A 24938-nucleotide genomic window follows, 5' to 3' on the forward strand; every position below is an offset into this window, starting at 1 on the left:
CAAGGATATTGCTCATAGTAAGTTTGGTCATGTTTGGGCTTCAAGCAGTTATTACGCGCAAAGACTACATATTTACCTGTTATCTTTTGTTTGCTTTGAGTCAAATATAACCTGACTGGTGGAGGTGAAACACCTAAGTTAAATATAGCTTTGAATATCGGTACAAGTCTCTGGGTCAATATTTACTTGAACACCTTCTGTCACCTCTTTGTACACACATGCACTAATACGCGCACAAACGTACAAGACAAGTCATCTAAGCATGCATCACACATATTCACAAAATGTTGACGTAGAATTAGGAGTTGTTTGCACATATTTAACCATTTTTAAGGTAAAATGTGAAGCATCTTCAATGAGGATTTCTTGTGCCAACTAAGCATCTGCTTTGTTCATGAACACGTCTGACGTTTTTTTTTCTGGTGTATTTATGATTGGTGGAATGGACAGGTGCAGTGGCCAGTTCACTGGTTAAACAGAAACTGCAGGAGGTCATCTTGAAAAAGCAGAAGCAAGCGGCACTGGAAAGAACTAGCTCCAATACTTTGACTTCTACGCCGGTGACATACAGGTGATAAAAGATACATACACACAAGGTAGTACAGTATCTCTGTAATACTGTTTGGACTGTTTCGATAATCTATATTGTAGGTTTTAGTCATTTTTGTGTCGGCCAAGTTCTGTGGTCAATTTATCCAAGTCAGCAGTCTTTGTCACTGGTAGAGCTTTGTCAAATAATTATATAATAATCACAATAGTCATTTTTAAATAATTTTCCTGACAGTAGTATATCAAAATCATAATTTATCCTCAATCCAATGGTTCAAAATAATAGTCAGTTTGTCATCTTCAATTAAGATAAGTCACTCAAAGGCCAATTTGCTTAATATGGACTTGTGCTGTGTGTTCACAGAAAACTTGGACCGGATCAGAGTGTTTCCTCCCAACCTCCGGTCACATCTCCCACGCTGCCTTCGTCCGAGGTTTCAGAAGGGACACGTTTACGCAGGGCAGGTAAAATGCACAATAACTGAAGATGTTATCGAAATATCATTGGAATCTGAAGATCGTTCCGATTGTTCTGTGTAGCTAGCATCTTTGTTACACGACCATATCAGTGAAACTCCTCAATTTCTTCTTTATCAGCATCTGAGCCCAATTTAAAAGTGAAGCATAAGCTGAAGAAACATCTCAACACCCGCCAGAGCCCGCTCACCCGCAAAGAAAGCGCCCCACCCACTATCAGACACCGAGTACCTGACACACTTGGTAAATCCTTGATTTAGCAACAAAATAAACCGTCATCGTCCGAATATAACTCACTTTTTTTGTTTGCCTCTTGTGACCCAACAGACTCATCGCCCAGCAGCAGCAGCACTCCGGTCTCTGGTTGCAGTTCCCCCAATGACAGTCTTCCCAGTGAAAATGGGCTAGTGCCATCTGCAGGCGGACTTTCACATGAGGTGAGAAACTGTGCACATAGATTATAGTCACACACACTTAATTAAGCGGCAGGTTATCAGAGCTTTTCTCTCGATTTGATGCCAAATACAGTTCTAATAGACATTTACAGGTGTAGACAAATCATTTTTATAGAATAGGTGCAATAATTCACATTGAATGCATCAATATAAGACAATGTATTAAAATGTTGACTGATGTTATTTTTGGATTGATTCCATTTTTTTTTTTTTTTACATCTTTGGGGAATTGTATTTTGTTCAGAGGGATGAGATGGAAAATTCAACCCGTTTCAAACAAGCAGAGTTGTCTCTTGTGCATGAGACAATGAGTAATGACATGTTTAATCCAGCAGCACACAAGCCTGCTGGAGTGCTGAGTGTCAGCTGTTTATACATAATTGATTTAATCACAGAAAAGTAAAAAACATAGCAACTAGTGTGACATCTGCTCTGTTTGTGTCATTCATGAAATTCAGTGTGTCTAATTAATTACATGAATGTTCTTACATTGCTCTAAAGCTGCAAGTGGATTTGACAAAGGTGTGAAAATGTTGGGTTACATTACAGTTTGATTATTCTTTCTGTAACAATTGTTTTAACATTCTGGGTCAAACATTTGCCTTTACCCTGCGTGTGAATTATTTTGTGAAAAATATATATGTTTGGGATTTACTAGGCACAGAAGCTGCTACTCAGAGATGGCACTCTGGCAAACTTCACCATCCAGAGTCCTTCCACTCTGCCGACTATCACGCTTGGACTACCAGCCAATGCCAGGGTAAGCACAGCACTCAAACAAATGGCATTCATGAGACGCAACAACAAACAAAACAGATATGGGCGAGTACAGACACCAGGTATCGTTGCCGACAACAGCCTTATTTCACAGTATTGTTACTCAGAATGTTGGCCGATACCAGGATTGGCTTCCCTATTGTGGCTATTTTAAATCGCCACTAATCATTTCAAAATGCATGCAAAATCTTTATATTGGGATAAAAAGGTCTTTTGAAAATATGATCCGTCATTGCTTTTTGGGGAAATTGTATTTATCAACAGCACTAGTGTTATCGATGCTTGGTGTCGGTGACTACTCAAGAACTGAGTCCTCACACTGGTACCAGTTAGAAAAAATATAGTATCGAACATCCCTAGTATTTAATGTATTTGTTTATTCACCATAGAATCTGCCATTGTATTCAACAAGTGTAAGCTATGGCAATCTTTGTTTTCATTAGGTTTTGTTATAATGTATTGTAGTCAAATTGACCTACATTTTGAAGACAGGTGTCAGATATCACAATATTTTATTTATTTAATAAAAGCCCAGGGCCATCATTAGACGTGCTGCTTGAACAATTCTTTAATGACCATTAGACATTCTTTAATTTATCACACAATTTTAATATAATGCTGTTTAAAAACAGTAAAATAATGTGAAATGTGCCTCAGAACCATTCCGACTACTGAACATGTAACCATGACTTAAAAATACTCACAAATACGGCAAAAAATAATTGCACACGTGCATGGAACCTGCTTCTCGAAATGAAACAGAACCTTCATTAAGCTTACATATGTACTACTTTTAATCAGTCACAATAGCTTTTGTGGAAAAGGTCTCTGACAAAATAAAGCCAGTTCCAAATTGATCTGTCATAAATTACCTTACAACTCATACGCATATGTCATTTGTGCAGGTTGAAGGAGAGCTGTCCACTCTGAAGCTTGGTCGAGGGCCCTTGGTCGCAGCCGGAGCCCCGCAGGTCTTGTTGCCTCTGAGCAGAGAGGATCAAGCGGGGCAGCTCAGCTCACGACTTCCTGTTATCATCCTGGAGCCGTCCGGACTGGTTCATGCTCCACTACTCACTGGTAAGACACGCATACATACAAGATGTTGTTAATACAGAACATCCCACTAGGACGATGACCAGTCGTAGTGTCTTTGAATTGCTGTCTTTATGCTTCACACAGAAATGTCCACCTCTTTAATATTTGTCAATGTATAAACGTGATATCAGAAAGGATCAGCCTAAACTTAATAAACTAACTGATTTAAAAACTCCAAATGAGTCATACTTTTTAGTTATCTATTGATGTTTTCCTATAGTAGTAATCCATTTAAGAAATACAAACATTTGCGGGTTACATTTGCCAGAAATCAACTCGGTTAAGCTCCAGCTCCCTGGAACCACATTCAGTTTATTTTGGTCAAATCTCTCTGTAATTTATAGTTTGCTAATGTTCTATGTGTTTGCTAAATATACAATATGTTTCCTCTCATGTAATCTTGCCATCTATCCGTTTGCCTCAAACTAGTTCCAACACTCGACTCAGTGCCACTACAGTTTTCCTCCCAATTGGACCAACTTTCCCCAGGAGGTGCCCAGGCCCACAAGCCCCTTAGCAGAACCCGTTCAGAACCCCTCCCGCAAAGCCCCAGGATGCTTCACTCACACCTCCTCCAACAGCACCACAACACACAACTACTGGAGCGATTAAAACAACAGACTCACCTCGGAAAGGTAAGCGGGCTCTTTACACTTTTGGGGAAATGTCAGTGTAGTCAAGGTCAATTTCAAATAGAGAAATCACATAAAAGCTAGTTTACGCGAAAATGTGCCTCTTTTTGTCTTCCATTCCCAAAAGTGACGATTGTCTGGCAACTAATTGACAGCCTCTTTTTTTGGTCCATTCCTAAAAGGGATGATTTAAAGTCAGAATTCTGAGAAAAAAAGTCGGAATTGTCACTTCCGACTCTTGAATTCTGACTTTAAAGTGACAATTCTGACTTTCTGACTTTAAAGTCAGAATTCTGACTTTATTCTCAGAATTCTGACTTGAAAATGGGAATTCTGACTTTAAAGTGAGAATTTCCACTTTAAAGTCATAATTCTGAGCATAAAGGCAGAATTTCCACTTTAAAGTCGGAATCCTGAGCATAAAGTCAGAAAGTGGGAATTCTCACTTTAAAGTTTCTCAGGATTCTGACTTTAAAGTGAGAATTTCTTAGTGCCACCCAATGGCAACTAGGCACTTGTGCCACTGGTGTTAGAATCCTGAGAAAAGGTGCCAAATAATGGTTAAGTTAGTACATAATTTACAATACTGAACCAAACTGCTCTGATTGGTGAAAATGGGCCGAACCATGGTACCAACAATTTGTCCGTGTAACACTGGAGAATTCAAACTCAATTAATTCTTTGTTGAGCAAAACCCATTTGTACGCTGAGGTAAAGCGCTTAAGATGTGTGTGTAAATGATTTAATGTGTTGCAAAGTGTCTATCTCAGATCCAAAATGAATTCAGGTTCTGTGTGAGACCTTTTTTTAGCTGTTAAAGTCTTACATGGGCACAGTGAATTGGAACTAGAGTTTATGATATTTACCAAGGACTTTGAACCTGTTCACTGATATCCTCCATATTAATAACATTAATAAATGTTATGCAACTTTAATAATTATTTGACAATTCCTTTAATCACGAAAGACCGCTAACTTTGCCAGTCTGTTGTACTACATGTGTTTTACGTGTGGGGGTGTGTGCGGATTTTTGTGTATGCGTACAGCTTATGTCCAAGTCCAGTGAGAAACCCAGACTGCATCAGATCCCTTCCGAGGACATGGACTCAGAAGATGGTGGAGCAACGTCGCCTTCGGAGCCAGCCTATCAGAGCAGACTGAGGCCAGATTCTCTCAGGGAGGCGGATCTAGCAACATCCAATAGTCAAGAGCAGATCAACCTGCAACATGCACTCATACTCAATCAGGTTGGTGTGCTAAAGTCGTAGTTATTACAAGCTAGGGAAACAGGACATACAAAATTTACAGTATGTCCTCCAAAGCTGTTATTCAGTTGACTGTCCTCATGATGGCAGTATTATCTGCCTCTAAGTGGCTTAGACTCAACAGTGGTTGAATGAGGTTTAATTTGGACCCAAACATAATCCTAATCATTCTGCATTTGACCTTACATGCTTATTTTTTTAAGTCATGTCACATGAACCTTAGCTGGTTGTTTTTTTGCTTTTTCCTGTACTTGCTGCATATTTTAGCCACAGTATGGTAGTAGTCAGTGATTGCATCACTGGCATCCAGACTTTTGCTTTAAAAGTAAAGACAAAAGGGAATATTGATCTCAGTAATAACTCTATTGTAGTGGACAGACACTTGGAAGTGGATCACAGTCATATTAGGTCTCGGAGGATCATATGTGATGAACAAAAAGCCTGGAATAAAATGATTCCCCTTTGTCAGGGGTCGAACTTCGGTTTTAAAATGCTTGAACAAAACAAAGTTACTGGTACTCTTTTTAAAAAAGCATTTCTGTAACACTTTGAAATTCTATGCAATGTAAAGTGCAATATAAATATCATTTATTATTATTATTATTATTATTATTATTATTATTATTCAAGGCAATTTTAGCACAATTAATTTATGCAAACAAAAGTTCTACAGGTAACTGTGTGACATTAAAAAAAGCCATAAAACTCTTAACTGTAATAAATCACCTTTTGTTGCATCTTGGCAATTCCGTTTTTGTTAGATCATCGTCACCACCATTTCTCGGACTTGTCGTCATGGATACCCTTGTGAAAAGGAGCACACAAACAAAAATACAAAAACAGGCCAGGAAAATTGGATAAAGGCAAATTACTTTGTCTAAAACTTATGTGGGATATTCTTCCTCTTACGTCTTGTCATGTCTTGACTGCTCTTGTGTTTCATAGTCACTACTGTGGGAACAACAGAAGCAGCTGCAGCAGTTACATCGACAGATGGAGACGCTGGCCGTACCGATGCTTTGTAGCGGCGGAGGTGGTGCGGTCTGTGGCGCGTTGGGTATGCATCGGCCTCTATCACGTACACAGTCGTCCCCGGCCTCTACATCTCTCACTCTGCCCGAAAAACCTCTGAGCCTAACTGGGCAGGAGTCAAGCAGCAAATCCCGCTTCACCACTGGTGAGTGGCACATTCTGTGGGTGATTTTGCTAGCTCTGAAATGTCACAACCAAAGCCTGATCAGAACCTAACCAACCAAAGAGGCGGAGTGATCACTGAGACACTTTTGCCTGTGCAGGTCTGGTGTATGATTCTCAAATGTTGAAGCACCAGTGTGCCTGCGGAGACAACAGCAGCCACCCAGAGCATGCTGGGAGAATACAGAGCATCTGGTCTCGACTACAGGAGAGGGGCCTGAGGGGGCAGTGTGAGGTATGACTCAAGACACACGCATGCACACACACTGACTCATTAGCGCTTGTTGTTGTCCAGAAAGTGATACCTTTTTTTTTTTTTTTTTAGTGATTAACATGAAACCGTTTTGACCAGAGTTGTTTTTTCCCCAGAGATTGAGTTATACATTGAAGCTGGCAACGTCCTTCATAGTGCAGGGCTGAGTTAGTATTAAGTCTAATAATCGCCCTCCTTGTGTTGTCGCAGAGCATTCGTGGTCGTAAGGCAACTTTGGAAGAGCTGCAGTCCGTCCATACGGAGCGCCATGTTTTGCTCTACGGCACCAACCCGCTCAACAGGCTCAAACTGGACAACCGCAAACTGGCAGGTATGCTACATCCATTCATTTTCTGCTCCTCACGGCGTTTTGACCCTAAACTGTTTGCTGGCCAATCGCAGGACACAGATAAATAAATGACGATTCACACTCACAAATTAAATTTTTCTCATGTTTTTAAATAAACCTATTTTTTGGAGTTATTTCAAGTCAGCATCTGCAATTTCCTACTTGTATGGTTTTCCCCAAAATATTGAAAATTGGATGGTAATATTTGACTGTCAATTTGTTTTTTCTCAGGAATCCTCTCTCAAAGGATGTTTGTCATGTTACCGTGTGGAGGTGTTGGGGTAAGTTTAAAACATAGTTGCTCTCACGTTGTACATTCTCTGTGGGGAAATATTTTACATTATTTTGCATGGAATGCCCTGCAAAGTCAAAAGATCACTTTTTAGGACTGCAGCAAATGTTTCCTTGACAACCTGACCATGAAAACCATGAAAGCAACATGTCACAAGTACAGATAGGTTCTAATATTGAGTTAGGTGGACAATCATTCTATTTAGTGAACAATGATAAGAAAATTAAATTAGAAAAAAAAAAAACTCAATTTTTGAACAGCTTTCAAAAACGGATAGGTATTGTTGTCAGACCTTATGTGCTAATTTTGTCTATTTTCAAAGGGAGCATGATTTATTGCTTTAAGGTTTTCATGTCATTATCGGTTAATTTTATTTTTGTTAACTTGTTAACATTCATAAAAATATTATACACCAAACATGTTTGGAAAATATCACAGTACGTATGTTTGACTCTTTACTCGTTAATTTCCTCTCTCTTTGCTATTAAGGAACAACAATATTTATCATCCTCTTTTTTTAATGTGCTCAACTGAAGCAATCATCTAGAGTATGTGTTTATCATACCTAAAAATGGAAAGTATAGTTTGGCACGACTGAAAAGTACTGCAGGAGCTTGTTAATTGAGGTGCTTGAATTTAACCTTGAGAAGGGTCTAAGTCGAGGTCTGATGGATAGTCGTGCGTGACCATTGATTTGTTTTCTTGTTTTCATTTGCGCTCCAGGTTGACAACGACACCATCTGGAATGAGTCGCACACATCCACGGCGGCACGCATGGCCGCCGGCAGTGTTGTCGAGCTGGCTGTCAGAGTGGCCAAGGGTGAGCTGAAGGTGAGCATTTGTTTTAACCTTTGTTATTGTTGTTATTCGTATTATTAGGCAAGACAGTTTTATTTTTATAGCACATTTCATACACAAGGTACCTCAGCGTGCTGTTTTTATAAGATAATCTGATTCATCCCCTCTTTTCTAAACAGAATGGCTTTGCTGTGGTCAGACCACCAGGGCACCATGCGGACCCCTCCAACCCAATGTAAGTTTCTATGTGTTTGAGTCCTCGATTGTTAACATTATGAAGACAGATTTCAGAGTCACGTCAAACCACTGCAATCTTTCCACGCCATTATCTTCAACTCAACCCGGCAAATCTGTTTTCACAGGGGTTTCTGCTACTTCAATTCCGTAGCTATTGCCGCCAAACAACTCCAACAAAAGCTCAGTGTGAGCAAAATCCTTATTGTTGATTGGGTAAGATCACCACCTTTGCTTTATGTTCCACTTCAGAGTTTATAAATGGTCTTTAAAAATATTTTTGGTTCCCAGGATGTTCACCATGGTAACGGGACCCAGGAAATTTTTTATAGTGACCCAAGCGTCCTCTACATGTCGCTGCATCGCTATGATCATGGCAATTTCTTTCCTGGCAGTGGATCACCTGCTGAGGTGGGTGGCATATCTTGGCCGATGGTCCATTACATTTCTATTCTGACTAAATCTTTATCACGACAGGTTGGCTTAGGTGCCGGGAAGGGCTTCAACGTGAATGTGGCATGGACAGGAGGTCTGGACCCTCCCATGGGGGATGCAGAGTACCTTGCTGCATTCAGGTAGGAAAAACACTTCTGCTTCACAAGACAATGTGTACTGTATGTACAAAAGAAACAAGAATACTTGTTCAGAAAACCAAAACGAAACAGTCAAGTCAGCTGAATGACCTTCTACGGCCTTGTGCTTTTTGTTAGCACATAGGGGTTTGTGTGTGTGCGTGTGTTTGATCTTTTTTATCACAGTATGGGAATGCACAGTTTATCTCTGTGTCTATGAGCTCATGTTCATCTGCATGCAGTCATGACAGCAGCATGTGTTTATGTGTGTTTGTGCGTGTGTGTGTGTGTGTGTGTGTGCAAAGATGATGATTGGGAGGGGGGGAGGGGTCTCCAAAGTCCCCGGGCAGAATAATGAAGGTAAATGGATCCCAGATGGACTGTTTTCCTCTTTTCCTCCATGTTGTCAATGACGTGAGGAGAGTGACAGGGCTCTAATAGGAAACAGACTCGCTCACTCTGCCTTTGAACTTTGCCGACTGCGCTGAGCTGAAGTCGAGTCTCGCCAACAGCCCTCCTCCAGTCTTACCAAAATGTTCGGTACAATGGAAACCTTTTTCACAAGCACAGAGCAACAATCCAACCTGAGAGTTGCTCTCAGGTACTTGCATTTGCACCATTCTATAGAATAGAACTTCACACTGGTCACTCTGACTTGGGACATGGAACGTCACAGTATCGGGCAGAACAAGATGGAAGCTATACAAGCAAGATACAAGGGTTGTCGGTTGAGAAGGGATTTCAACAGATATGGTTACTAAACTTTTGTAAATTCAAAAGAAAGGTAGCCCACTCATGCTCTCAGAGCATACAGCACACACTGGTTGGGAATATTGTGAAAATGCTGCTGTTCTCAAACATTAATCTTGCACTGTAAAAGTGAAAACATTTTTTTTTACCGTTTCAATTATTATTATCTTCATTATTTATAATTCAAGTAGTATTCATTTGCTCTTCTCCCAAGACATTTGGGATGATAAATATTCCTGCTCACCAAAGATAGGGTTCATTTGAGAAAGGAAAATGTCATTTTGTGTATTTTAGTGACTTCATATTTGGTAATTTCTGAATTGCTTATTCATAATTTATTCTTCTCTCATTTCCTTCTTTTGAATGCAATGGTGAGCTGAAGTTCAAGTTATTTGAAAAAGCTTCTATTTTCTCTCAGTCACTATTGCATAAAATGTAGTTCCTGCTTGGAGAGCAAGTCAGGAAAACCATTTCCGACTGTAAGCAGTAAGCTACTCGGTTCCCTCATGTGCTCAGCGCTTGTATTAATAGACAACCAAGCATTTTGCACATGCGCATCTTGTTGGAATAGACTCCAGTTCAGACAATGTAATATTTTTCGTAAAAGTCATGTGTTAATTCTTGCTAAACGGCACAATGGCTACTTGCCCCTCAACTGAGGCAGAGCGAAATTTATGTGGCTTTTTGCAACCGCAGGACTGTGATGATGCCCATCGCCCAGGAATTTGCCCCGGATGTCGTTCTGGTCTCTGCTGGGTTCGACGCTGCCGAGGGCAACCCCGCACCTCTCGGAGGGTACAAAGTCTCTGCCAAATGTAAGCAAGGCCTCTCACCACAACACTCTTTGCCAAGCAACTTTACATTCTGGCCTCTTGAGAGGTATTAATAGATTATTATACCTCCTGCCAAGTTTAGTCTAAATAGCAGGAGTTGTGTATTCAAGCATCTCTGACTGCATCTCGGATGTGGCCATAATTACAGTGACTGCTTTTGGCATCGTGCAGCGGGAGGTCAAAATATATACTTGTCTTAAACAAATATTGGGAAGTGTAGTAAAGTTGACGTAAAGACAGCAAGGCAAACGTCACTTTGGTTTAGTTACTGGAAATCATCAATATTTGTGTGTGCTGCATCTCATAGGTTTCAGCTTCCTGACTCGCCAGCTGATGTCTCTAGCAGGGGGCCGTCTGGTTTTGTCCCTGGAGGGAGGTCATGACCTCACAGCCATCTGCGATGCATCAGAAGCCTGTGTCAGTGCGCTTCTCGGTGCACAGGTGAGGCATGCTGGGTAATGGTGTTCTTTAAAAAAAAGAAATCGCCACATTCAACCACTTGACTCTGAATTGTCCGTGAGGTTTTTGCCTAATTTGGATTCCTAAATGTCAGACTAAACAAGTTTCTGATGTATTTCCCCGTCTTTTGTGTCCTCTTTGTCCCGTAGGACCCACTATCAGAAGAGGTTCTGCTGCAGAAACCAAATGATAACGCTATCCGCTCCTTGCAGACGGTCATACAAATTCAAAGTGAGCAATCCTTGTATTCGCAACCTTCACTTCTTAGTGACCTGACTCACGCGTTTCATTTTTCGGGGGGGGTTCAACGGACACCAGTAAATGTTAAACAGCAGACAGTGAACAAATCTTCTTAAGCAGGGCCAAGGGCTTACTAGAAATTGTCTTTATACCATTTCAAGTTGAAGTTTAAACATAAAATGAATTTACGCATTGTGTCTTTAACCAAAACACAATTTCCAAAACATGCTCGCTTAATGCTGGCACAAAATGCAATAGACACTGTTAGACACAGTGTTGTTACTCTTGGCCACAAACATGTTGACAGACAATTCAACAATAATCACAGGCATTTATTATTTATCCTCTGCGTAAATCGGCTGAATATTACGGCAGTCGACCAAGTCACTTAGTTGTGAAACACTTCTTTGTTTCTCAAGAACGTCTGTTGTACACTGCCCCCTGGTGGCGTAGCGTGCACACTAGAAAGGCACAACGTAAATGAGCATCGAAGCGATTTAATTCTTCACTTTTAATTATGAATGTATCACACAGTACAGAAATTTCCTGGTTATAGCCGCAAACAATAATATAAAAAATAAAGTAATTTTATATAACAATAATAAGCACAAATAAAATACTATTTATAAATAACCTCTGTACTAATGTCTGTCCAGTCACCATCCACTGCATAATTTAGTCATTTATCTGTGTATGTTGTGTGTTTCAGGTCAGTACTGGCAGAGTGTGAAAGCATACAGTGGCTCCGTGGCTCTGTCCTACCTCGCTGCTCAGAGACGAGACTGCGAGGAAACGGATGCCGTCAATGCTCTGGCCTCGCTCTCTGTGGGAGTTCTTTCCAGTGAGAGGTACTCGACTCATAACTCCTCAATATTTCACAGTCATCAGGCAGTAACATCTAGTATGAGCAAATATTTAACCCACGCAATTAACTTCTTCGGTATAACAAGGTACGAAAAAAAATAAACATACACAAGATGATTTTTTTTAACTTTCTGATGTGACGATAATAGTGTGCAACAATGACGTTGCTCCTTACCAAAGCACAAGTGCATCATTCTAAGAGTTTTCCCAAGTTACAAGACATTGCTTTTTAAAGTGTGCTCCGATTAACACCAGTGATAGTAGTACGCAAATTAATCAATGAGTCAAACTGTGCATTGTGTAATCAAGTAGCGTCTACTTAAAAAAAAAAAATCCAGTTAAGTACACTTAAGTACAGCGTATAAACCAACCTGAGATACATCACCACTAGAAGGCGGCAAAGAATGACACAACATCCGCCCAGTATCAGGTCTCACACAGTTTGTAATTTAAAAAAATGGAGCTGCAAGCTTAGTCACAGGCTCTCAGCACAAATTCAACTCAACACTTGAATGTATTTCCACCATAGACACCCATTCACCAAACCAATGTTCAATTCTTCCTAAACTAAGTCAACAATATGAATAACTTGGCTTTAAATGTAAATCATTTGGTCGCAATGTGACTCCCAGAGCTCCCAGAAATGACAGTCAATCTTAAGACTGGTTGGAGTGACCACCCACTTCAACCTAAGTTCAATACCAAGCATTTGGAAAAAGTGGATGATGACTTCATTATTTCTCAATGAATCTTTCATATGGTCAGCTACTCGTGGATGCCCTTTTGCGACTGCATGAGAAGTTTCAGTTAAAAATATTCACCAATAAGGTGGCACAGGCTGAAACTCTGAAGACTGCTCCAAGATGACATGTCGAATTGCAGCGGTTGAACAGTAGTGCGTCACTTGCCCTAGAAAAATTTACTCAAATGGAGCATTAGTCAAGAGAAGAGCAGTCATAATTGCTTTTTTGTGAATTTGCCATGGAGGACTTTAGAAGCGCTTGTCACACTGCCAGTTGTCCTCATCGACTCACAATGGTCAAAATGGCTTTAGATTTGCTGATTCCTTCTGAGATAGCAGCTCTCTTTTGCAGATGCACCTGTGAAATATTTCACCTGATACACCAAAATCAATGTTTGAGTTCCAAAAAGCTAAATCTTGAAAAACAAGGTGCAGGGATGATGATATGCGTCGGTCGTCATTTGCTCTCAACCGACTCCAGAGATTCCAGGAAAATGTCCCTTAACAGGCTCCAGTATCATCTTTTTTTTTTTTTTGTATGAATCATATATTCCTGTGTGTGCGTCATAAATTCATGTACAGTTTACAGCAAGTGAAAAGGGACTTTCCATGGATGAATAGTCCTCATTTGGAACCACACTAAATTTTATGCATTTACTGTCAAAAAAGTACCAGGAAGTGGGGAAATATCCAGGATCGGCACCTTTGCGTCCTCCCCATCATACTGGGTCCTTGCGTTGCTCTTTTTTCACTTGCCCCCAAAGTAGTGGCATCTCCTTGGCAGAGCTCGCCAATCAGATTTTATGGGAGGAGAAAAACAGGCTGACCTGCAGTTTTCTTTCTTTCTCGTAGCCTTCCGGATGAGCCAATGGAACATGACAGTGACTCCATGTGAGCGCTGGCCTCACTCAACTCCCCTTCAGGAACTAGACTGGCGCCACTTGTAGCACTGGATCTCCAGCACCGCTCACCAGCATGGCAATGGGCGGCAGGGGCAACAAACAATCCATTCATCTTGCCTTGTGGCCACACAGACACACAAACGCGACATAAGCACCTCAACGCTGAGAACCACTCGGCGCCAACCTTGTGAAACCTCACCAAAGAGCAATACGAGATGTTTTATGAACTTGACTGATAATGAATTGTGCCTTTTGTACAGCTCTGAACACTCATACACGCACCATTCAAGTTTTTCCTTCAAGCACTATGTTGCAGATGCTGGCTTTCTCGCCTCTACTTTGCCTTAACATTCGGACCAAGGACTGCGTCCATCGGAGGACTTTGGATTCCTCCCACTCCCGCTTCATGCCACTTTAAACCCCCCCCCCCCCAAGGACAAATAGAATGACTATGGAAAAAGTATGCAACATTTTGAGATTTAATAACATCCTGACTGCCGTTTAACCACTATGTGACACAGCTCCAATTTTGTTGAAAAAAAAAAAAAGGGCAAAAGTCCTTGTTGCTTAATTGCACTGTTCATTCGTTAATGTGAAGTGTGAAAAATTCCAAAGCCTGGGTAGAAAACGATGCTCCGATGGTCTTAAGAAATGTTTTTTTGGGGGGGGGTAATTGAAAGCTACTTGCATTGATCTTTACCCTGCAATGTCTTATGACCTCCTAATAACACCGATGAACCCAGATACTGTTGAACTTCATATTCCGCAAAGTAAAGCAGCATTTGCTTTTACTGATGTAGCATGAGGGATTGAGTAGCGTTTCTCATTCCATCGTGCCAGTATGGGAAATGTCATCCAAGTAGAAGTGCCTGCATGAAAATACCCAGCTTTTGGAAATCAGGGCTTTAATAGGAACAATAATGGGGACCATAATGTATGCAAGGGCTGGGCATTTTTTGACCTTATTTCCCATGGTGAGATTTAAATATTTATTAACTATTAGTTGTTGTTGTTTTTTGACAAGAACTTCTGTCTGTTCATTTCCATACCAGTGGTGTTTTGGGCAGACGTGCGCGCTCCATAGCTACCAGCGTCTCTGCTGGTTGCAGTATTATAATTGAATTGAGTCTCATCTATGTTGCAATTTGTTATTTTCATAATCCAAGAGTTCTTGAAAACTAACTAAATGAATGAATTTGCCTATCCAAATTGTATACTGCGCTTATAATTCTGTGGATTCAGTGAAGGACGCATACCTAGGAAACTGATGTCCACATTTAGATTGGACTTTTGATTGTAAAGAAAACAAAACAAAACAGTAGGCTGCTTGCATCACCTCAGGACATAATTGCAATTAGCCTCATTTTGCCAGAAACTCAGTTAGGCAATTAGGGTTGTAATATAGAGCCCAACCTTAATTTTTATTTTTATTTTTATTTTTATTTTATTTTTTTTCTATAAACTTGTATCAGATTTTTATCCACATTTGGAAGAGGCCTAATTCCAAATTTCAGATCTCCAATTCCATGCATTTTTTTGAAAATGTGTCACTTGAATTCTGCAATGTAAATTCAGCCCAAGGCAGTACTTTTTCCTACTAGGGTTCCTTTTAGTCTTCAAAGTTCATGAAAAGAACTTAATGCAATGACCAAACATATTGATTATTATACGGTATTTTATTACGAGCTTTTATTAGTTTCACTTCATCTGAGGTTTAATTTGTTTTGACAATTCCACGGTGGGATAAAATGCTCTCACGGGCCTTACGTTCACTAGCCCTGTTATGAACCAACGACTGTGTTGTTTTAGTGGCTCTTCCATAGCTTGTGGTGTTCATGAAGTAAATGTGTCTGCGTGTGTGTGTGTGTGTGTGTACGTACTGTAATTGCAGTACCGTTGTGTGATCTGTTATCAGTGGATGTTGTCTTATGCAGAGGCCAAAATAGCCTCCCTTCTTCTTAACTGCCTCTTTTGCTGATGTCACGTGTACTCTTCTTAGTATAAGAAATACACTGTAAATAGAATCTTCCAAGACCAAAATACACATCAACTACGTGCCTTGTTGCATTTAGTAGGTTTATGCGTATTGGTAACTGTTTAACTAACTGGACTTGCAGTCATACTGTTGAATTGGATTTTATGCTATCCTTTCCTAATGACCTATACTGTATGTGTTGTGTTTTCGTCCAATTTCTTACCATATGTATGTATAGAAAGATTTTCTATTTTGTACTTTTGTCTTTTCCTCCTGATTAAAAAGAAATACTTATTGAAAACGAAGAACTTGTTTTGCATACAATGCATACAATGATCAACTGATTAATAATGCAAAGCTAAAGTGGTTTGCTCTTTTATGTTTTTTTTTTATTATTATTTGGGAAATAAGTTATTGATGTTAGTTTGAGTCTGAAGGGTTTCAGGCAGTTCTTGTCATTTGTAGATTTGGGAGGGGAAGCCAAAGAAAACCCACAAAAGAATGGAGACAGGATGCGAACCACACATAGGAAAGTTGAAGCCAAGATTTGAACCCAAACCTTAGTACTGTGAGGCAACTTGCTTGTTCTCCTAGCTGCTTCATGCCTCATTCATTTGTAATACGAATCATAAGTTAGTTTGATTTTCTATCTCAGCAAGTGCCCATTTGATAAACCATTAAAAGATACCAATGTGAATTATTCAGTTTGCGCATGTACCTTGGAATTTGTGGAAACCGAACCGTCTTTGTCTTTTAAAAGCAACTCAAAAAGGCCCAAACAAGCTATAAATACCTCTGGTGCCTTTTATTGCGTATTAAAGAGCATTATTTTGGCAGTATTAATTGTTCCTGACTGACCAGGCAAAGGAAAGCGCGCAGACCTCATTAACAGAAAGGGGGGCGGGGGGGGGGGGGGTACTGTGAGACAGCATTTAACAAGAGGCTGGAGACAAAAAGGGCGGGGTGCCTGGATTAATGCTAGTTGCAACATCACCACCACGGCTGTAACAAAATAAGCCATGAAATGAACTTTATTGGCAGAACACTTCGATTTTGAATAACGTACCGTACGTGCCGATGTGCAAATATTAAAGCAAAATGCCTCTTTAATACAGATCCTGTTTTGTCATCGCTGTCCAAAATCTAGTTTTAACTGCACATTCTCCAATTTTTCATAGATCCATGTTCTCTATAAGACAGCCGGTCCTCTCATGCCTGAAATTGGCAAGCCAAGGTCCACATAGCAGGAATCGCAGAAATGGTGTTGCGCAACAGACAATTCCTTTTCCAAGCAGCTGAAAAGACAGAAAGGCGAACGGGTTACTGCTTTAAATACCATTAAAATGTTGATATTCACAGGGTAGTACAGTTACAATTGATGGAATTTCAGAGAGACCAAAAAAAATATGCAATGATTTTGATTCTACTTGTAGTTAGGATGTCAAACTATAAAGTAGCCCTATATTGTGAAAATCTCTTACTATATACACTGTTTATTTAATCTGTATGGGAATAAAAAAATAAGATTTGTACTACTTCTGGGCTTCCCTAGAGGTGTATAGAGAAAATGCATGGACATCGGCAAAATGTTTGAAGTCCTATTTATGTACTTGTCAGTCCTGAACTGTTTCTGTATTTTATTACCTTGTGCAAGAGGATTTTATCCGTTTACATGTGTATGCAATAACATTTTTCTCAAGCAATTAATTTATTTGCTATCTAATTTATTATCTGGTTGTGTTTTAGGTAAACTGTTTGGGTTCGAACTGGGATAGCTGTTCTCTGCAGGAGTCTCAAGTCTAGTCCAGGGATGGGCAACTGGCGGCAGCACAGGTGGGATTTGGGAGGACATTTTTTTTAACTGAGATAACTATCATTAAAAAAAAAAAAATCAGATAGGGGTCACATATGGTCCAAAGATTCCGATTTTGGGTCACCTTTTTCTGCGGTCTGATCATAATCTTACGCTGCCTTATATATATGTAGGCCTAATAGTTTTGTGTAGATTTGGAATAAATGCAAGACAAACATAGTACCTCAATACATTTTTTGAATTTAGTTGTGAGAATTAAAAAATATATATATTCTGTTGTCCTTGAATAGTTTTTATGCAAGAGAGCACTTTGAGCTGGAACAAAATATTACAATATGTTATTTTGTTGTTTGTTTGGAGTTCTGTGTTAGTGGGCTAGGAGAATGCATCTTTTACATTTCTATACTGTACATCCATTGAAAAATACATTATGAAAATAGGAAAATATTAAGTGGTCAATACATGTTCTAAACCTAACGTTTTGCTTATCATAAACATTATAAGACTGTTTATATGAGCCAATATTAGGAAGATTCCTGGCTGGTCCACCACAGAAAAACCAGCAGGTCTTAAAATCTGATCAGGAAAATAGACATTGGTGCGTATAGGATTGTGTGTGTTGAAGAAAGGGGGATGTGGCGGGGTTACACCTATGCATGTGTGCTACATAAATCAGCTCTCACCTCCTCCATCACTCCCAGTGGTTTATATTAGCCCAGTGGGAGAGCCCCCACATGGGCCTACTCCTTTGATGGCACCACATATGATTCATTGCTTTTTCTAAAACCGTTTGTTTTCATTAGTCCTCGTCGTCAGCTCGCCGCGAATCTATCGCACTCTTTTTGTGCAACGCAAGCACATTTAGGGCCAAACGAGGGGGAAAGAATTTGCGAGCGGTTGCAAGGGTTTCTTTGGCACGAGAACAAAGGAGGTCGGTTTGAGTAGAGACTGAAGACTGGCGGGCGGCAATGGGTGCTTTTTCCACTCTTATTGATAATGAGCAAAAAGGATGAGAATTCAACCCTTCACACTGACGTGAGTTGGTCGGTTTTACCTATCGAACTGACAAATGATCTGTCTAGGATTCAACTGCGTCAGCTGGGACCTTGGACACGACCAACAGTGAATATCAAAAATGAAAGGCTGGACTTTTTTTTTTAAGATAACTTAAGGACGCATACCTACGGTGATGGTGGTGATGTTGCAGTGCTCAGGATGAACGTAGAACGAGGGATGAAACTTCAGTTCCAGTGCCCAGGCTTAGTCATGAGAGACATCATTTTGGAGGATTGTCAGAAAGATTAGAATTTAGCATCCTTGTTTGAAGGCAACAACAAAAACAAAAGCCCCCGGGATGAATCAATATCTTAAACTCAACAAACTAGAAAAGTGGATGTTTCAAGCAAATGTTCTCATTAAGAGTCATAGTCTTTGCCTCATCATCGAGCCAAAGCAATGATGTAACCTGTCACTTGTGGGTCAAACGGGCGATCCATTTGAAATCGAGTGAGAACATTGTTTTGTCGAAGATGAGGCTAGTGACTGGCAGACATAGTGGTCCAGGCCCCCTCCATCCTCCAGACAGAGAAGGCATAGCTTAGTCTCTCATGGGCCAGGTAGTTACAGCCACTCAGCTTTGAATCGATCTCGTCGCTCTGTAGAACCTGGTACAGGAAGTCAATGTAGCGCGACGCCAATTTAAGGGTCTGGATCTTACTCAGTTTGTCTGAAGGGAGCGTTGGGATTATTTTACGTAAGGAGGCGAAGGCGTCATTCAAGGATTGCGTTCGCTGGCGCTCTCGGATGTTGGCGATCACACGTTGGCCATGTGGGTCCTCCAGGGGCGACAACCCACCAGGACTTGGATCAGGAACCGGGGAAAGGGATGTCCCAGAAGAAGCGGGCAGATGTTGCGGACTCCTTTTGAGTTTTTTCAGTTCAGTCAGAGTATCGATGCGGATGTCGTCTCCCGGCTTGTTGTCGGTTGATGCCACGGCAGTGGCGACGCCCGCCTCAGGTGAGGCTGTGTGGCGTTTCCGCCTGCGGAATGCAGGCGTTGCCACGAGGACAGGACATGCATTTGATGGAGCTTTCCCGATGTTCTCCTCACTGGAAACCACGGCTCCCACCAGATGATCTGCGCCAGTCTGCTCCTCGTCTCTCATACTCAAGTAACACTTCTTTCCTTGACGGCAACTTTCAAGTCCTCTTGTTAAGTCTCTTCTTCTCAGATTGATTTTTAGGAACTGCTGAATCTTTTTCTTTGTCACAAAGGGCGAGAACGCAACATTCAACTATCTTTTTATCACCACGCTTCTTCATCCACATTCCCCGCAAGGCAGCCAGTAATCACCACATTGGTCGTCGTGTCCCGCTGCTCCTCGAGCTGCATGTGATCCAACAGAAACTTGAATCTGACTTTTAAAAAAGGGAGGGGACCTAGACGCTTTCGGCGATCCGCCCATCGGAATCACTGATTGGTGTGCAAGTTTATTTTTTTTAAGGCTCGGTACAACAGGAACCCTAAACTATGGGGCACTGTGATCAAAGGAACAACGTGTCTGTTACAGCCAACCAAATCAAGCCTCAATGACGTTTTCTCCTCAACATGGAAGCTTTCCAAGTATATTGGTTCCAGATTTCCTCCTAAACACGTCCTTGTCCCACCAATCCCCCCCCCCCTTTCGCCGTCTCCACAAACTCACTCTCTGCTGCTTTCCCCCTCCCCTGCCTCAACACCGCATCGTTCATCCTATTTTTCTATTAAGTATACACACACTATGATCTTTTTAACATTTAACGTTCCAGGAGTATGATGTAACAGTGTTGAAAAAGTCTTGAGTTGGTCGAAGCAACAAGGCAAACACAATGGTGTGTTTTATTCTAGTTGGCTCTAATCATAGGCCTAGAGGGAGGAAGGAGCTGGCGTTGGCTCGGCACCGCACCACCGAGGTCCAATCAGACACTTAAGAAAAGAAAGAGTCGAGTGGAACGAAAAGAAAGACCTGCGGGACATTATGTTGCTTTCATCCAGAACCAACCTTGGAAATTCATCCAACGCCAACTTTGCTTTCCAAATCTCTGAGTGACTGGGTGCCCAACCCACCTAACACACCTCCACGCTGGAAAAGTCTGTGATTTTATTTTTTGCTCATCATCACCAGAAAATATGTTGCTCCATAATAAAACCAAATATTTGGTTTTGGATGTGCGGGCTGCTCATGACTAAGTGGAAAAACTCCTATCAAAAATCCCTCCTCGGTGTGAGTCAACCCAAAGATGGCGCAAGTCCACCACAAGAGAAGAAACCACTTTTGCCAGCCCGCAGTTGACGCACAAATAGCTTTCTGTGAATACAGGAATCATCTTAAAAATCGAATATATAATATAAGCAATTTGCCTCCAAGTACAAAAGACTATATATTTTTTCTCAAATGTGTATTTACAGAACGATTGAGGAACTAGCCAAAGGACACCACTAGAGAGCTTTTGAAGGGTTTTTTTGGTAAGGCAGCCACAACTCTTCCGGAGTACTTTCCTAACACACATGGATAATTATCCCGCTCTGTAAAGATTTTAAAATGTTTATTAGCTATGTTGTAACTACAAACTAACTGTCATTATCATCATGTTCGGTTGTGACATACTCGCAACCAAATGTATTTGAGCAGTCAGACCAGTTTTTGGATGGGTAGACTGAAAACATTTATGAGACAATAGAGTCACAGCATTTCTGCTGTTATTTTTAGGTATTGACAGTACATCAACAAATACTGTGAATTGCTTCAAAACCCCTGGTGATTTTGTAACTTTGCTGACTTTCAAAGAAATTTACACTTTTCATTTCATATTTACATATACCGTATTTTAAGGAGTATAATTCGCACCGGAGTATAAATTGCACCGGAGTATAATTTGCCCCAGCCATAAAATGCACAACAAAGGGGAAAGAAAAACATATATAAGTCGCACCCGAGTATAAGTCGCATTTTTGGGGTAAATTTATTTGACAAAATCCAACACCAAGAACAGACATTAATAGGCAACAGGCTGACCGGTACAGTATGCTAACGTTAATATGCCTGACGTAACGTATTAAGAGTTATTCAAATAACTATGACATAAATAAGTTTATCGAACCATCTGTGTCGCTCCAAATCATTAAATCCATCGAAATCTTCATCCACTGTGTCAATTATAAACAACTCAGCTGACTCCGGAAGTAGATGTGGCGCTGACGTCACACATTGTCAGTTGCAGTTCCAATTATTCCACAGGCCCAGAGCGCCCTTATATTCCGGCTCCTTCATGTGTGGAGCTTGCATATTCTCCCCGTGCCTGCACGGATTTCCTCCAAATACTGGGGTTTCCTCCCACATTCTGAAAACATGCATGGTAGGCCGATTGACCACTTCAAATTGCCAGTAGGTGTAGTTGTGAATGCAAATGCATGTTCGTCTATGTGCCCTGTGATTGGCTGGTGACCTGTTCAGGATGTCAGCTGGGACAGGCTCCAGCATACCCGCAACCCTTGTGAGGAAAAGCAGTCCATAGAATTGATGAATGGATGGAAATCAGTATACAAACTGTTTTACAGCTCCTTTAAAAGTATTTTACAGAATGAGAAGAAAAAAAATAGAAAATAGAAAGTGGGATTCAAACATTTTTTTTTTTAGGTGAGCATCAGTCACAGTGCTTAGTCATTGTGTTGCATGGGAAGATGGCCTAGCTGTAGGCACCTATAAATAAATCACAGTATGCTATATAATATTTCCACTGATGTTGAATTTTAGAAGGTGGCATACACTTTTAATGAATGTTTTATTCCTGGCTTCAGAGGAGTGTTGGAAGTTTGTGTGCCGGTTTACTGTTTGGCCACATGGGAGCACAGAAGAGCCAGTTCAGGATGATCTGCTTTTAGATTTATGTACTGCACTTTAGTCTGTTGTTGTTTGTTGTCGTTTATTACTTGGCAATATCTGACCTAATATTTCAAAGGACAGTTGGAGATAAACAAATTGTGTCTGACAAAAAGTCATAGGCTGAATTAAGTTTTCTCCAACTGGTCTAAAACTAGGAACATATGGTTCGGCTGTCCTCATGTCACTGGACTTTGTTCCTTGTAAAAATTAAAACAATTTTGTCTGATTGAAGCCTTCTGGTGCACTGGTTAGCACGTCCCCCTCACAGTTAGGAGGGCGGGGGTTCGATTCCACCTCCGACCCTCCCTGTGTGGCGTTTGCATGTTCTCCCCGTGCTCGTGTGGGTTTTCTCCGGGCAGTCCGGTTACCTCACACATCCCAAAAACATGCTTGGTAGGCCGATTCAGGGTGTCCCCCGCCTACTGCCCGATGACTGCTGATATAGGCTCCACCACGTCCGCGACCCCCATGGGGACCAGCGGTATAGAAAATGGATGGAAGGATGGATGGATGGATGAAGCCCTCGTCTGGAACTAGTCTGTAAGTCCATGAAAAGGATTATAACCCTACCTATTAAAGGGACACTATTCACAAACTAATAATAAGTATTCTCTGAAGAATAAACAGTTTTTTTTGGTACTCTTTCTATACAATTTTGTAAGATCCCACAAGACCCAGACCCAGAATCAAGCTCCTCTCATTTCCCAGACCTCAACCCCTGTGGCAAAAAAGCTGTGGCATGGGCGAAAGAGGAGAGTGCAAAGGACATGACCCAGGTTGCTGGATGGTTTAGGGAGATTGTGTAAAGAGTAATCCTCCAATCTTGTGAAATATTTTAAAAGAAGATAAGGTGCACTTTGGTTGGCAACAGTACACAAATATTAACATTGTCACTTTGCCAATCCCTGCTCTATATTCACCATGTTTTTACATACCATGAAAGGTAGGAGGCAGTTCCAGTATGGTGAAACCGGACTTTTAGTTCTGTGGGAATTGTTGGTGAAATTCCACTTTCTATTGACAATGACAGAATTGAACAATATGGGGACGTCAGTTGTTGTAGTTTATGAAGGAAAGCATTTCAATCTTGCTTCCTGCTAATCTAGAGCGGTAGGTGGATGATAAAGAAAGTGACTCGCAAAAAGTTGCGATCCTGTCTTACTACATTCCAAGTCTATCGGTACATACGTGAGAAATCTGAAAAGTTTGGAACTGCATCAATATCTGCTCAGTAATAAAGTTGGTGGCAGATGTATCTGCTTGTAGCCACATGGCTGGGAGGGACGCTTCTTGTAAACAAGCTTCATGGTGCTCAATGAATCCTTTCAGTAATTTCAGTGGTTGACAAATACTAAACTTTCAACGATATCCAATGTTATTGTGGGACTCACCCGGTGAGTCTTCGCCGATGATGTAATGCAAGCACATTAGTACTGAGTTCAATGCGAATGTTGCGACGTGCTTGTTCTATGCACAACGACGAGGTGGTTCTTTCAAGCAAATTTCAGACTAATTTGTCTGTGTTCCCCATTCTCTGGTAGAAGCTGGGAAAGCCCGTCAGTTGGTTCAACTTCTTCTGCTTGTTAGTACAACCGCCAGCAGCGCAACAAGCTACCGAGGCTTGCAAGACATTTTTTAATGCAACTATGGCTAAAATACAGTTCCTAAACGTTGCTTCTGAAGCGAAATTTATTGCAACCAATGGGTGCATTTGACCGGAAGTCTGCTACCGGAAGTTCCTCCCATAGTAGTTCCTTCAGGACATACCTCAGGAATAAGGAGGATACATTGTTTTTGTCCGCTTGCTTAATATGCAGATATTAATTACTCCATGGGTATTTTTTTTAGTCATCTTAATCAATGAGAGCAGTCAATCAGAGTTCATTTTTTACTAAAACAAATCTGTGGAATCACATTGGACATTCATGATTGCCTTGCAAGTTGGAACCCTGTTCAAGGTCATGCCCTTGATCCCGTAGTTATTTAAAAAGCATTATCATATCGAGCTAATTCTTCTCTATGTTTATTAGGAGATTTTTCCACTGACACGTGAGCTGACAGTAACTGCTGACGGGCTTTTATACAACTGCTCAGTGAAAACAAGAAGGGCTTCTCTGAGCTCTGTTTACCGGCAACATGAGTCATCCGGTCCATGTGATTCAATTGTGTGCACTAAAGCAGGTTCCCACATTTACTGTTAGCCCAATTCCAAGCAATGCGTAAACGTTTGCTCGTGTAAAAGTATTCGTCTAATAATACAGAAATAAATAAACAACCAACGAAGAGAAAAAAGCTCATTCCACAGAGTAGTCAGCAAAAACATAATTTTGTGTACGTGATGTAGTCTCTAACTGGAGACTAGCGGCTATTTACAGCGCATCCAGATTGAGAGAACACAATAAGTGTTGATCTGTGTTGCATATTTTTACCACAAACAACCCTCATTGTGCGGTAGCTCTGGAAAGGAATGTTGTTTTTCTTGGTGCGCATGTGCAC

The 24938-nt window shown here is 40.9% G+C and overlaps 2 protein-coding genes across 3 annotated transcripts in view; one reads left to right on the plus strand and one right to left on the minus strand.

Moving 5' to 3' along the window:
• hdac7a (histone deacetylase 7a) overlaps positions 1 to 14323 on the plus strand; it is a 38172-nt gene extending 23849 nt beyond the window's left edge. The window contains exons 6-27 of the mRNA XM_061272907.1: positions 451 to 571; positions 914 to 1014; positions 1147 to 1269; positions 1354 to 1463; positions 2140 to 2241; positions 3164 to 3335; positions 3783 to 3988; positions 5032 to 5232; positions 6196 to 6427; positions 6546 to 6679; positions 6908 to 7028; positions 7278 to 7327; positions 8062 to 8169; positions 8316 to 8371; positions 8499 to 8586; positions 8662 to 8781; positions 8848 to 8945; positions 10389 to 10507; positions 10833 to 10966; positions 11134 to 11215; positions 11934 to 12072; positions 13683 to 14323. Of these exons, the coding sequence (XP_061128891.1) occupies positions 451 to 571; positions 914 to 1014; positions 1147 to 1269; positions 1354 to 1463; positions 2140 to 2241; positions 3164 to 3335; positions 3783 to 3988; positions 5032 to 5232; positions 6196 to 6427; positions 6546 to 6679; positions 6908 to 7028; positions 7278 to 7327; positions 8062 to 8169; positions 8316 to 8371; positions 8499 to 8586; positions 8662 to 8781; positions 8848 to 8945; positions 10389 to 10507; positions 10833 to 10966; positions 11134 to 11215; positions 11934 to 12072; positions 13683 to 13725 (2660 nt within the window). The 3' untranslated portion in view covers positions 13726 to 14323. The remainder of the gene's footprint in view (positions 1 to 450; positions 572 to 913; positions 1015 to 1146; positions 1270 to 1353; positions 1464 to 2139; positions 2242 to 3163; positions 3336 to 3782; positions 3989 to 5031; positions 5233 to 6195; positions 6428 to 6545; positions 6680 to 6907; positions 7029 to 7277; positions 7328 to 8061; positions 8170 to 8315; positions 8372 to 8498; positions 8587 to 8661; positions 8782 to 8847; positions 8946 to 10388; positions 10508 to 10832; positions 10967 to 11133; positions 11216 to 11933; positions 12073 to 13682) is intronic.
• Positions 14324 to 14402: 79 nt separating this feature from the next.
• LOC133150407 (twist-related protein 2-like) lies at positions 14403 to 20093 on the minus strand. 2 transcript variants are annotated; one of them, XM_061272912.1, is made up of 2 exons: positions 18706 to 20093; positions 14403 to 17002 (listed from the first exon to the last, which is right to left on the minus strand). In XM_061272912.1, exon 1 carries the CDS (start codon positions 19683 to 19685, stop codon positions 19056 to 19058), a length of 630 nt encoding a protein of 209 aa, XP_061128896.1. In that variant the 5' UTR covers positions 19686 to 20093; the 3' UTR covers positions 14403 to 17002; positions 18706 to 19055. The 2 variants fall into 2 exon arrangements, with proteins under 2 accessions (XP_061128896.1, XP_061128894.1); XM_061272910.1 differs by having other exon boundaries at positions 18702 to 20093.
• Between the last annotated feature and the right edge of the window lie 4845 nt (positions 20094 to 24938).

Source organism: Syngnathus typhle, linkage group LG2 (genome assembly GCF_033458585.1).
Source record: "Syngnathus typhle isolate RoL2023-S1 ecotype Sweden linkage group LG2, RoL_Styp_1.0, whole genome shotgun sequence".
Classification (NCBI taxonomy): domain Eukaryota; kingdom Metazoa; phylum Chordata; class Actinopteri; order Syngnathiformes; family Syngnathidae; genus Syngnathus; species Syngnathus typhle.

Excerpts from the sequence above, each read along its gene's own strand:
- LOC133150407 (XM_061272912.1), bottom strand. The coding sequence starts at position 19,685 with ATGAGAGACGAGGAGCAGACTGGCGCAGATCATCTGGTGGGAGCCGTG.